The 14,443-nt window shown below is 40.2% G+C and overlaps 1 protein-coding gene across 3 annotated transcripts in view; it reads right to left on the bottom strand.

Moving 5' to 3' along the window:
* POC5 (POC5 centriolar protein) overlaps positions 1-14,443 on the bottom strand; it is a 69,020-nt gene that overhangs the window by 9,211 nt on the left and 45,366 nt on the right. For all 3 annotated transcript variants that reach the window (XM_089694229.1, XM_089694231.1, XM_089694230.1), the window contains exons 7-9: positions 10,406-10,510; positions 6,100-6,279; positions 4,120-4,282 (exon numbers count right to left, since the gene is read on the bottom strand). In XM_089694229.1, coding sequence (XP_089550355.1) covers positions 4,120-4,282; positions 6,100-6,279; positions 10,406-10,510 — 448 coding nt within the window. The remainder of the gene's footprint in view (positions 1-4,119; positions 4,283-6,099; positions 6,280-10,405; positions 10,511-14,443) is intronic.

Raw genomic sequence — 14,443 nt, 5'->3', positions numbered from 1 at the left:
GTGTCAAAAAGAGAGCAACTGAGCATATGCAGAGCAGTGTGACGGTGTATTAGTGGATTGCAAACAGTATAGGCATTTAATTTGTAATGAACAAAGAACCAGCCTGAAGTGATCTAGGACTTAATTTTTGGACTAAAATTCCTCTTTAATGGGGTGTAGGTCTGGATTAAATTGAAGAGTCACACACACAGGCCTTTGGTATATGAATAGTAGTACAGCACAGTGGCTAAATGGTTAGCACTTCAGCCTCGCAGTACTAGGGTTGTTGGTTCGAATCCCAACCACGGCACCTCCTGCCTGGAGTATGCATGTTCTCCCTGTGCCTGCATGGGTTTCCTTTGGGTACTCCGGTTTCCTCCCACACTCCAAAGACATGCTGGTAGGTTAATTGGCTCCTGTCTAAATTGGCCCTAGTATGTGTATGTATGAATGTGAGTTAGGGACCTTAGATTGTACGCCCCTTGAGGGTCAGGGACTGATGTGAATCTACCTAATTTATATTTGTAAAGCACTGCGTAAATGGATGGCGCTATATAAGTACCTGAAATAAATAAAATAAATAAATAGTACCCTGGAGCATGCTGAACACAAGGCCATGACACCATTCATTCAGCTTCACTGTAGCATATACAGTTAGGTCCATATATATTTGGACATAGGCACAATTTTAGTTGTTTCAGGTATTTCCAAAACATATTCAAGCTATAGTTATATAATGGATATGGGCTGAAAGTGCACACTCGCAGGTTTAATTTGAGGGTATGTACATCCAAATTGGAGGAAGGGTTTAGGAATTACAGTTCTTAAGAATAGCCATCTGCCCTTTTTCAAGGGACCAAAAATAATTGGACAATTGAATCAAAAGCTGTTTCATGGCCAGGTGCGGGCTACTCCTTTGTAATTTCTTCATCAATTAAGCAGGTAAAAGGTCTGGAGTTGATTCTAAGTGTAGTATTTGCATTTGGAATTAATTGCTGTGAACCTAAATAATGCGTACAAAGGAGCTGTCCATGCAAGAGAAACAGGTCATTGTAAGGCTTCAAAAATGAAACAAATCCATCAGAGAGATAGCAGCAACATTAGGAGTGGCCAAATCAACAGTTTGGTACATTTTGAGGAAAGAAGAACACACTGGTGAACTCAGCAACATAAAAAGGCATGGACATCCATGGAAGACAACAGTGGTGGATGATCGCAGGATCCTCTCTGTGGTAAAGAAAAACACATTCACAACATCCAGACAAGTGAAGGACACTCTCCAGGAGGTGGGCAAATCATTGTCAAAGTCTAAAATCAAGAGAAGACTTCACAAGAGCAAATACAGAGGGTTCACCACAAGGTGCAAACAATTCATTAGCCTGAAGAATAGAAAAGCAAGATTAGACTTTGCCAAAAAAAAAAATCTAAAAAAGCCAAACCAGTTCGGGAAAAGCATTCTTCAGCCAAATGTAGCAGAGTTGATTGGACAGCGCTTCACAGTACCGATAGACAATGATCCAAAACACACTGCAAAAGCAACCCAGGAGCTTTTGAAGGAAAAGAAGTGGAATATTCTGCAATGGCCGAGTCAATCACCTGATCTCAACCCAATTGAGCATGCATTACACTTGCTGAAGGCAAAACTAAAAGGCAGAAAAACCACAAAGAACACCTGAAGACAGCTGCAGTTAGAGCCTGGCAAAGCAGCAGAAAGGAGGAAACCCAGTCTTTGTAATGTCCATGGGTTCCAGACTTCAGGCAGTCATTGCCAGTAAAAGATTCTCAACAAAATATTAAAAATTAACATTTTATTTATGACTATATTCATTTGTCCAATTACATTTGAGCCCCTGAAAATGGAGGGACTGTGTATAAAAATGCTTGCAGGTCTTAAAATTTGTACTTGATACTTATGTTCAGCCCTAGAATTTAAGCTGAAAGTCTGCACTTCAAATTCATTTGCATTGTTTCATTTTAATTTATTCTGGTGGCATACAGAAAATTGTGCCTGTGCCCAAATATATATGGACCTAACTGTATAAACAGTAAAAGAAGAGTGTGATTACATTGGGACTGCAGAGATTTTGAGACCTGGATGAAGGATTCTAATGTATTTCCTGTGAAATACCTGAGGTTTGTGTACAAAATACATACCAGACTACCTTGCAGGTGGCACAGCAACACAGTGGCCCTAGTCCTGTCTTTTAGAACTGAAATCCAAGAACATACAGTACATAGTGTACTTGGTCCATGCAATGTGTATTTGTGGGATTTAGACACATTGGAGTGAATTTGCTAAACCTGGAGTGCAAAAACTGGTGCAGCTCTGCATAGAAACCACGTTTTTAATCAAAGCTTAAAGGGTAACTCCACTTTAGTGGGAAAAAAATTAGCAAATAAAAAAAAAAATACAGCATATACAATTGTGACTCAAGTTATATTGCAACTGAATGTTATTAAAAATAACCTTTCATTTTCAATGTGCAGTGCTGTCATTTTTAATATGGCTACCTGGAGGCATTCTGTACACAGATGATGTACAGAACTCCCTCTGAAAATGTAATTTACTGCTTGTGTGGTTGGCTTACGGATTTCCCCAGAAGTCTGCACTAAAATACAAGTCAGATTTTTGTCATCCCCTGCAACAAAAATGTAATTTTTGGTCAGATACTCACAAAGAGAAATCATGTCCAAAGGGATGCAGTCCCTGCCACATTCCTCATTAGAACCCTGCAGGTGCATCAAATGATTGCTAGTTATAAAACCAATCCCATACAGCTTCACTTTGCACATGGACAAACAATCGGCTATTTCTTCAGAATAACAAAAAGTTAGGAATCTGCAACGTTTGTTAAAATTCTTGCAATGTACACCAATCATTCAGAGGGGAATGGTTTTTTTTTGGTCTCAACAAAAGTGGAGTTACCCCCTGGTCACAGGCTCTGAGGAAGAGGCAAATCCTCGCAGCGCGTCAGCCTATTGGATGTCTACACTCCCTATTGCGGAATGTTACTCAGCGCGGTGTTGACCAAGCTGTTCTTTTATGACGTGCCTTGACTTTATTGTTGTTTGTGAGTACAACACCTACTTTATTTCTTATTAAATATTTTTTATGGTAGTGCACTAGGCCTGTGCGCCCTCTGTTTGTTCTTTCCTCGTTCAATATATTTGGATTTCCCCGGTCCATTTGAGGGCAGCAAGGTGTGCATGTTCCAGGACATTCTTAATGTGGTTGTAGCATCGAGTCCATCCCCAAGCGCAGGAGCATTTGCGTTTGCTGGTGCCCTGCAGGTGCATCAACTGATTGCTAGTTATAAAACCACTGCCATACAGATTCACTTTGCACATGGACAAACAATCAGCTAGTTCTTCAGAATAACAAAAAGGTAGGAATCCGCAACAACGTTTGTTAAAATTCTTGCAATGTATACCGATCATTCAGAGGGGAATGTTTTTTTTGTCTCACCAAAAGTGGAGTTCCCCCTGGTCACATCAAGCCCAACTTTGATTTTTCAAAGTCGGGTGAGATGCCGATTTTAGGTGCGATTTGCAAGACATCTGATACAGGTGCCTATGCAAATCGCACCAAAGTAGTACATGTACTACTTTAGAAATCGGTGTGGCTCAGATCAAGTCAAAACCGCACCTATTTGACCGCTGTAATTGCGGACAATAGGGTGGGACTTGGCATACGATTTGCAAGTCACATAGCATGCAAATCGCATACCAAGTTGCACCAGATGTGACCGGGGTGTTACTCTTTAATAGACCAAGTTGAAGTTAGAAGTTGATCGGCTATCATGCAGAGCTGCACCAGATTTTGCACTCTCCAGTTTTAGTAAGTCAATCCCCTTGGATTATAAATTCTTCTGGGGCACATGGGACATAGCTTATTGGTAATAAGAAGTGCTCCAAAAACTAACTTCTAATGGGTATCCATTCAAAGTTTGCAAAATATAGCCTTTCACTTTTTCCTTTCTCTTTTCATTTTGAGAGTTAAGCTGGTATCAACAAATAGTCCTACCAGTTCACATTTTATTCAGTTGTCTCAAACATGAAAGGGCGTGTGTTTATTGGGAACCATCCCTATCATTAGCCATACATTATACGATTTTGTGCAGCATTCATTTAATTACTAACCGTGGCCCATGTGGATTTCCCGCTCTTGAAACATTGACATTGCCTCCATGTTTAACGCACAAACGCCCCGCATGAATGCTTTCTTCATTGTGCCTTCAAAGTGATCTCTTTCCTCAAGAAGTCGCTGTACTTCTGCTTTTGCATCTTCTATGGCTCCATTCAGCTGTAGTATGAGAAGCAGACAAACAAAATAAAGCAGCATCACAATTTCTTGGAAAGGGACATTTTAGAGAATGGAAAAAAATGAATACATGGTGCCTGTACTTCTAAAATGGGTAGATTGAATGAAATACCATTTTAGGATAAGGGTTACCTGTAACTGAAGAGTAGGAATGATTATAATAATCTACAACACACTGTTAGATATTATAAAACTCTAAACTCTACTGTTGCAAAAAGAGGAAATCAGTGCCTTCCCTCCTGTAGTAACAGACATAAAGCTGTGAGGGAGGGTGGAGGAAGCATATGTCAAACTTAGTTCTCTGAATATTGATGGTTTTAGTGTAATTTTGCAATATCTGGCTAACAGAAATAGTTTAGTCTAGTCCACTGACCCCTTAACCCTTTTTTTCCATATATGTAATTTTTGTAAATATTAATCAGTATACTACATACCTTTTTCCATGTGATTTCTGGCTGGTCAAGTGATGAGATGGGCCTCTCTCTTTTCTATCAGTGGGCAATCTTCAATTCTGTAGAGAATGGTGCTCACACAATGTCATGAAGTGCACCTGCAGAATTCTCGTGTGAGTCCAGACCAATGTGATGAGTGTATGTGCATTACACCCTGGATTTAAAGGCTGTGTTGAATGATGTTGGGCGTCATTCAACCCAGGAGGGGGAACGGTGTTTAGAATGAAGGAGGAAATTGTGGAAGCATTGTAGAGAGGACGGTGGGTAGTACCAGGCAACTTTTTTTAATTCTATAAAAATAATTTAAGCTGGAGATGGGTTCTAAAGGCAGGTTTTTACCTTAATGTATTCTATGCATTAAGATAAAAAACTTTCTGTGACTAGATCCCTCCCTAGCCCCCATTATACTTACCTCAGCCAGATCTTAATCCAGCAATGTGCATGAGAGCGGCAGCTCTCTCTCTCCTCACTGGACAGAGAGGCAGCAGCGGGAGCCAATAGTCCAAGCCAGTGAGGAGAAAGAGGGGGGCGGGCTGGGGCAGAGTTGCACTCTGTGTGTCAGTGGACACACAGAGCTGGCTCAGCAATAAGCATGCACAAGTGCCTCTATAATCAAGTGACTTTCAATGGAGGCACTCAGCAGGGGGGGAGAGGCCAGGAGCGCCATTGGGGTATCTCAGAAGAGGAGGATCTAGGCTGCTCTGTGCAAAACCACTGCACACAGCAGCTAAGTATGACATGTTTATAATTTTTTAAAATCTGAATGTTTACAAATCACTTTAACCTAGCCTCATACAGCTGCCAGGGATGTATAGATAAAACAAGTGAATTGTCGTTCATTTTAAATAAAAACCTTTAGAGTACTGAAGGAAATAAATAATGCAACTCTCCAAAAAATAAATAAAAGCCTATTTTTTCTTACCCTCCTCCCCAGTGCGTTTATTTTCAAAAATGCATGCACAGTGTTTTCCATGTATTCCAATAGCCCAAGTTCACACCAGTGCAGTCAGTTCCAGTGTGTTCCAGTGCAGACAAAAAAAAAAATAAAGAACATTTTTTCTGCACAGAACTGTAGTGGAACATGGCAGAAAGCATCAAAAATGCACTGGAGTTTTTGTGGCGTGAACTGGCGCGAAGATCATACTATTGGGCACAAAATCACAGCTGCACCAAACCTGTGAACAAAGGTCTATCTGAGAGTTGACAATTGGACACAACTGGTAGTTCCAGAAGGCAAACCTATCTGCTAAAGTACCTAGAACATTTAGGAACCCTCCATGTGGTTCAATTTGCCAGCAACCAGACAAAACTGAAATATTAGTTTTCAATTGATTTAGTGTTCGTTACCTGTGCAACCTTCGCTTCATAGTCAATAGACAACTGAATGCACACTTCTTCAGCTCGGGCTCGACATGCCTGCTCCACCTTGTCTTTCCAATTTACTTCAATAGCCGAGTGCCAGGTTCTCCAGCTATTCTTTAGCAATACCTTTCTGTAATGTCTATCAGCCAGACTGCATGCATAATCCTAAAATTATGGATGTTTAATATTAGATAATCAGATCAAAGAAAACGATAGACAACTCTGAGATTTGTTCTAAATAAGTCCCCACCACACACTTTCAACACATCTTAATCCAAAATAAAATACTAATCCCTAAACCTTTTTCAGCATGCTGAACTAAAAGCTGCATGCATCAGCAGATGTCTTCTGAAACAAGCAAACATCTCTTCACTTCTGTTTTCAGGGTGTAACTGGTACCAACAGGGGGCTAGTTATGAAAGAGGAACACAAATAGTGCTGCTGCCCATAATGACCATTTTTTTTAGTTTTTATTTTCTGGTAAAACAGAAAAAAAACAAAAAGAAGAAAGAAGAAGAAAGAAGAAGAAGAAGAAGAAGAAAGAAGGAAGAAGAAGAAGGAAGAGGGAAGAAGAAAGAAGGAAGAGGAAGAAGGAGGAAGGAAGAAGGAGGAAGGAAGAAGGAGGAAGGAAGAAGAAGTCTGATGTTATGGGTAAGAGCTCTAGTTTTCTTCCCATTTTCTTTTCCACCTCCTTTACTATACACCCTTTTAAAAAATATTCTTCTACATCTGCTGCTCTGCTAGCTAGGCTATAGCTCAGCATGAGCAAAAATCGCAATGGTTTAAAGTTTAACATCATCCAAATGAAGGCATGTGTGTTTACTGATTAAAGTACGGTCTTCTCTGCAGCCTCCCCTATATAGAATGATGCATGAGAGGGAACGTGTACAGCACAAAATCAAACTGAATGACTCATATTAACTAAGGCACAGAGAGAAGGCAATGTGCAACTCATACCCGTTTCTGAAGTCAACTTAAAAAAGATACATTTGCAACTGAGTGATAACGCTCTTCAGCAGTAATTTGGAAAGCAGCATTCTGTATAGCAATGTTTCCCATTTCCTGTCCTCAAAAACTTGCAACAACTCACTTTCCATACTACTGGGCAGTGGCAATGTCATGTTGACTGGTCACAGGGTAAAAGAAAGCTATATTATTTAAATCAAAGATTGTGCATAGGAAATAGGGGACATTTATCAAGCAAATTAGATACACAATTTGTGGCAAACCAGGATGTGTCTCCTTCAGCAAAGTTTTTGCAAAAGGTTTACAAACCTGTGTTTTTGTATTTAGAGGCAACCAACTGCGACAGTTTGCAAAGTTTAAAGACAAATTTACTACTGAAGATGAGACAGAATTCTACATTAAACAGACACAGAATTACGAAGTGGCGAGGTTTCATTCAGTCACAAGTGCTACAGTGCCTTGAAAAAGTATTCATATCCCTTTAAATTTTCCACATTTTGTCAAAAGCAAAAACGTAAATGTATTTTATTGAGATTCTATGTGATAGACCAACACAAAGTGGCACATAATTGTGAAGTGGAAGGAAAATGATAAATGTTTTTCAAAATTTTTTACAAATAAATATATGAAAAGTGTGGCATGCATTTGTATTTAGCCCCCTTTACTCTGATACCCCTAACTAAAATCTAGTGGAACCAACTTCCTTCAGGAGTCACCTAATTAGTAAATAGATTCTACCTGTGTGTCATTTAATCTCAGTATAAATAAAACTGTTCTGTGAAGCCCTCAGAGGTTTGTTACAGAGCATTAGTGAACAAACAGCATCATGAAGGCCAAGGAACAGACCAGACAGGTCAGGGATAAAGTTATGGAAATATTTAACACAGGTGTAGATTATATAAAAAAATATCCCAAGCTTTGAACATCTCATGGAGCACTGTTAAATCCATCATCCGAAAATGGAAAAAGTATGGCACAACTGCAAACCTACCAAGACATGGCCGTCCACCTAAAATGACAGGCTGGGCAAGGAGAGCATTAATCAGAGAAGCAGCCAAGAGGCCCATGGTAACTCTGGAGCTGCAGAGATCCACAGCTCAAGTGGGAGAATCTGTCCACAGGACAACTATTAGTCGTGCACTCCACAAATCTGGCCTTTATGGAAGAGTGACAAGAAGAATGCCATTGTTGAAAGAAAGCCATAAGAAGTCCCGTTTGCATTTTGTGAAAAGCCATGTGGGGGACACAGCATACATGTGGAAGAAGGTGCTCTGGTCAGAGTAGAACTTTTTGGCCTAAAAGCAAAACGCTATGTGTGGCAGAAAATTAACACTGCACATCACCCTGAACACACCATCCCCAAACGTGAAACATGGTGGTGGCAGCATCATGTTGTGGGGATGCTTTTCTTCAGCAGGGACCGGGAAGCTGGTCAGAGTTGATGGGAAGATGGATGGAGCCAAATACAGGGCAATCTTAGAAGAAAATCTGTTAGAGTCTGCAAAAGACTTGAGACTGGGACAGAGGTTCACCTTCCAGCAGGACAACGATCCTAAACATACAGCCAGAGCTACAATGGAAAGGTTTAGATCAAAGCATATTCATGTGTTAGAATGGCTCAGTCAAAGCCCAGACCTAAATCCAGTTGAGAATCTGGGGCAAGACTTGAAAATTGCTGTTCACAGACGCTCTCCATCCAATCTGACAGCTTGAGCTCTTTTGCAAAGAATAGGCAAAAATTCACTTCGCAATTATGTGCCACTTTGTGTTGGCCTATCACATAAAATCCCAATAAAATACATTTACGTTTTTGGTTATAACATGACAAAATGTGGAAAATTTCAAGGGGTATGAATACTTTTTCAAGGCACTGTACCTTAGAGCAAGTTAAGGAGGAATTTATAATTTAGGATTAAACCTTGTAATAAATCTGTCTCACTAAGTATCTCACTGCTGTTTAACACTGTTTTGCATAGTGACAGGATTGGTAAATGTCCTCCAGGGAGTTAGGACTCCTAAGTGGCCCCTGGAGACCACTCCACACAGAAAGAACTAATCACCTTACATTAGGCTTACACTCCTATGGAGGGAACTATATTAATTCTTATGTGGCTTTGTTTTATCATCTGTAATCTTTAGGGGTTTTGTTTTAGCTCCACTAGTGTCTTGATAAATGCAATTCATAGTTCTAATTTTGAGCAAAGCTTGTAATAAGAATAAAAAAAGAGTGACAAATCTGGAGTGCCTCATGTGCTGCTGTCTGTGTGACACGAGGACACATACTGGCGCTCGTTAGAGTCTTGTGAGGTTGGGCCAGTATCTCACTTTCTCTCATTCTTGTGGAGAAAACTGCACATCTACGGCAATCTAAAGATTATTACAGAATAGGTAAATACACATCTAAATGCATATATGCAAACGGTTTTACCTCATTTAGTATACTGCTTATGTCACACAAAAATTGGGATTCTTGCCCCATGACTCCCCAATTGCAGTGCAAATTTCCAGTTTGGGAAAGGAAGCCCAAGTAAACTAGTAGATGGGTCCCTCAAACTGTATTTTACCAATGCTGCGCAGCAAATGAAATAGTGAGAAATCACCAGCAGGGTGGAATCCATTCCCTAGTTGGATTTCTGAGCTCTATTGACACGGCTTATGCCTGTCTGCAATTCCATTGGAGGAAAAAGGAAAGGCGATTCAGGCTGACAGACACTGGTTTGGATGGCAAGGAGGGAGAAAGCTGCCTTCTGTGATCAGACTGTTGGCAGTGTACCCTGCAGTCCTTATTTCTGCTGAGTTCTGAATACACTGGGTGCAGTGTAGCCTCACACTGGAAGGTCAGCCCTTCATTGTAAAAGATGGTGGATGACGCAGTATTCCTTATAGTTGGATGAACGATTTGTTCAGAGACTTTTCTTATATCACGTTTTTGTTTGTGAATACATTATCACTCTGGTCACTTTTTTGCAATAATCCTTTCTTATGAATATATAAAAGTTGGCGATTATGAGTTTATGTTATTTGAAATGGATATTATCTTTTTAAAAATAAAATATTCATTTTTGATTTATTTGAATTAAAGGGATTTAATTGCTCCGGCTCTGCAAAGTTATACTAGCACAGTTTTAAAAATACTGAAGGCTTTTTTTATTGGGTATACGATGGAAGTAAAGGGTATTCTTTTTTTGCCTGTAGCTATCTCTAATCATGTCTCCTGTAATCACCTGGAACAAGCCACTCGCTTTAGTCTTCTGAATATACTGCTGGATGTAGAACAATGATTCACACAGTATAGCGTATATGATTCACATGTCTTGGTCTTTACCTCTTGTCTGGCTTCTATCTGCTGAAGCCGCCAGTGGGTAAACGCTCGCATGAGCTCGATCTTTTCCTTGTGCTTCTCCAGTGCATGGGTCAGGTTAGAAATGACCTGAGGGGAAAAGAACATCATATTCTGAATTCTGTGTGATGTGAGAGTCAACAGTAAATATTTTCATGCACATCAGAGCTGGGAAAAAAACAAAAAAACAAAAACAGGAAAAAAAAAAAAAAAACTACATTGCCAGCTTTCCGTCATTACAACATAATTATCTCACATAGGAGACCTGCCACTGCAGTGAAATTGAACCAATTCTCCTGAAAAGGACATACAGTACATTATAAGGCCAAGCATTTTTGGACATTTGACCATCAGGCTGACTATGTGGCAAAAAGTATGTGGACCTCCAAATTATTCCATTGAGAAATACTGTGCATACTACAGCATAAAAACATTTTAGACAAATGTGTGCTTCCAATCTTGAAGCAACAGTCTTGAGAAGGTCTTTTTCTGTTCCAGCCTGACTATGTCCTTTTGTACACAGCTAGCTCGTGGTTTGATGAATGGCCTGCACAGAGACATAAATTTAGCCCTACTGAACATCTTTGGGATGAATTGAAATGCCAATTACGAGCCAAGTCCAACATCAGTACTTGACTTCACAAATGCTCTTTTGGCTGAACAAGCACAAATTCCCATATATACTCCAAATTCTTATGGATGGCCTTCCTACAAAAGTGAAGGCTGTTATAACCAAGAAGGGAGGTCAACTCTGTAGCAATACTTTAGAAATGGGATGTTCAACAAACACAGATGCAGTAGGTGTCATGGCCAGGTGTCCACAAAAGTTTGGCCACATGGGATAGGGAATTCCATAGAATGGGAGAGACTCAAAAAAACAACATCTTGGAGGGGAGCATGGGAGGAGGTGACAAGGGAGCTAGAGATCAGGAGGTCTTGGGAGGAACGAAGAGAACAATTTGGTTGATATTGTGAGATTAGGGTAATGGGGGCCAAGTTTTGGATGGCTTCTTAAGTTGTTAGTATTTTGAATTGAATCTACCCAAAAAAATAACTATACAATCAGTGAAGCAGTAAGTACTGGCCTCCATAGTTGTTCCAGGCCCAAGGAATGAGGACGTAAGACTAGAAACATGCAGGTTTTAAAACAAGGTCAACAACAGGTTCCCCATTAAAGGCTGCAGAAGGCAACATTTCATAGCTGCTGGTAACGTGACTGTGGGCTCTGTGCAGTGACAGATGAATTATATGCTCTTCAAAATTCCACAATGCACATGGCTCTATTTCTGTACTGATACATAAATCAGCTGAATATCTAAGGTTGCAACCTGTAACAAAGCACATTTTAAATGGAATATTTTGCTGCTGAGCAGAAGCAAAACCAAGAGTACAGCTACCCAGAGACATGACTAGATTGCGGTTATTGAGTAATTACATTCATTATAATGAGCGGCTGATTGGAAAAACAAAAAATCATAATAAACCAAATGACTAGAGCAGTAGATAATTACAGACTGCAGAACATGACTCAGTTGATCAATCACCTCCAAAGCTCTGCCGCTGCTTATATGCACACTGTGCACCCACGCAGACAGCGGGAGCAACACACAAATGCAGACCAATCAGGACACATTACAAGCATCATTCAGTGTGTATGCAAAGAGCCAAGCTAAACTACAATAAACTATCCTCATTGCTAATAAATAAGATCTTTAAATGACTTATGTATGGTAATGTATACCAAAAACACTCTGCACATGTAATATATGAATGTCAGACAACATATACCAAAACAAGACCAGCATAAGTGAGTCTTTGCTCATTATTTTGCCAGCGCGGTAAACTCCTGCAAGTCAGTTGTTTTCATTGTTTGTACTTATAGCAACTGGCAAATTTAGCATACACAAAATCTGTAAAAATATATATGTCTTCAAAAGCTCAAGCCTAGGGAGTACATTGATCATACTTCAAGTAGTCACCAGTTCTTTAACCACTTCCATACCGGACACTTTTACCCCCTTCCTGACCAGGGCAATTTTCAGCTTTCAGCGCTATCACACTTTGAATGACATTTGCGCGGTCATGCAACACTGTACCCAAATGAATTGTTTACCATTTTTTTGAGACAGATAAAGCTCTATTTTGGTGGTATTTATTCACCGCTGGGATTTTTATTTTTTTTGCTATGTAAATGAAAAAGTCCAAAAATTTTGAAAAAAAGTGTTTTTTTAATAAAATTTTGCAAATAAATAATATTTCATCTTACATCTTGGCCAAAATTTATTCCATTATCTTTTTAGTAAAAAAAAAAAAAATCCAAATTAGTTTATAACCAAAAATTATAATTTTTAAACATTTTTTTTATAGTTTTTTTTTTTTTTTTAACATACTGTCACCCTTGCAGTACAGTGTCACCATGGTGACACTGTACTACTTGTGGGGGGTGATGAAGATTTTTTTTTTTTTTTTTTTACACGGATTGCTTTTACATCCATATAGGCCAATCAGTGATCACATGATCGGGACCTTGTACAGAGGTCCCGTCTGACGATCGGTGTTTCACTGTCTCCAGAGGACCCGTCTGACGATCGGTGTTTCACTGTCTCCAGAGGACACAGCGGGCACCGGATCGCGGTGCTGCGCGCCCCCAGGGAGCGCGCACAAGCAGGGTGCGGGGAGGCCGTTTATAAACGGCCACCCGACCCTGCCGTGCCACCGTCCGGCCGTTTATGTGCAACGGCCGGTCAGGAAGTGGTTAAGGGAAACTAGAATTGTTTTAGGTCAGATTTGTTTTTCCTATGTGGTCTACAATTAGGGCTCATGTACACTGCAGCTGATAAACTCACATTTAGGAGCTGTTCAGTTTATTTCAGCAGCCCCTGAACTCACCCTAATGTTTTCCTATGTGTCCATGTACACATCTTCATTTACAGTTGTTTACAGGCATTTGAGTTTACAGTCGTTTCTTTTGAACGCAGAAAACTTGTGTTCAGCAGTTGATTTTATCAGCGTTTCAAACGCAAAATGCAGCTAAACACGGCAAATCACGTTTAAAAGCGTTTGCGTCTGAAATTTTTTTTTAACTCTTCCAGTTCCCGATGCTGTCCAGAGCCTTTTTTCTTCATGAAAAATGCACGCAAAGCGTTTTCAAGGTACTCAGATGGACAAAACACTGAAAACAGGATGTTCCTACCAAGCTTGTCACACATTGTAATGACCAATTCACACCTCAGACCTCTCCCAACCTTGGAAACAAAAGATATGTTAATGACCATTCACACCTCAAACTCCTCATGAAGACCCCCTGCCAGGTGGCCTTCCCACCTTGGAAACAAAAGAAATGTTAATGAGCAACCCACAGCTAATTTCAACATATACTGCTGTGTCTGCTTCTACTCTCTGTATTTCTCTGAAAAAGTCTGAAATAGTTAATAATTTACCACTTTTCAGTGCATTCTGGGCATCTGGGAAGTTCTCCTGTGCTTATCTTTAAAAAATGCTTCTAAACGCAAACGCACATAAACGCGTTATGCAAACGAGGCTAAACAGACGTTTTTAACCTACATTTTCCAGCAGTCAGTTTCCATCGTTCAGAAGTGTCCCGTGTACATGGGCTCTTAGCTGCTGCATTATACTTAGGAGTGGCACAAGGCACTATGTGGATAGGCAAACTAGCAGCTAGTTTGCTTATGAATCTGTTTCTTTTATTTTTAGGTCAGTGTTTAATGCAGTCTGCATTCAGAATCAGCTGACAGATAGGTGGCGCTGTCACATAAGTCAACAAGGCTGGAAAATAGACTATATGGACAGCACTTTTTTTCCCCTCTTTGGCTCATGATGATATATACCCTAAATGTTTGCAGCCGTGGTTGCCTCTATGATTAAGTCTTGCACAGTGCCTTAGTGGTTAGCACGTCTGCCTTGCAGTAAATGGGTCATGGGTTTGATTCCCGACCATGGCGCCTCCTGCATGGAGTTTGCATGTTCTCCCTGTGCTTGCGTGGGTTTACTCCGGTTTCCTCC

This window comes from Staurois parvus, unplaced genomic scaffold (genome assembly GCF_062004578.1).
Source record: "Staurois parvus isolate SC_StPar_1 unplaced genomic scaffold, SC_StPar_1.0 ptg000656l, whole genome shotgun sequence".
Taxonomy (NCBI): Eukaryota; Metazoa; Chordata; class Amphibia; order Anura; family Ranidae; genus Staurois; species Staurois parvus.
This window is presented reverse-complemented; position numbering and strand designations above follow the sequence as displayed.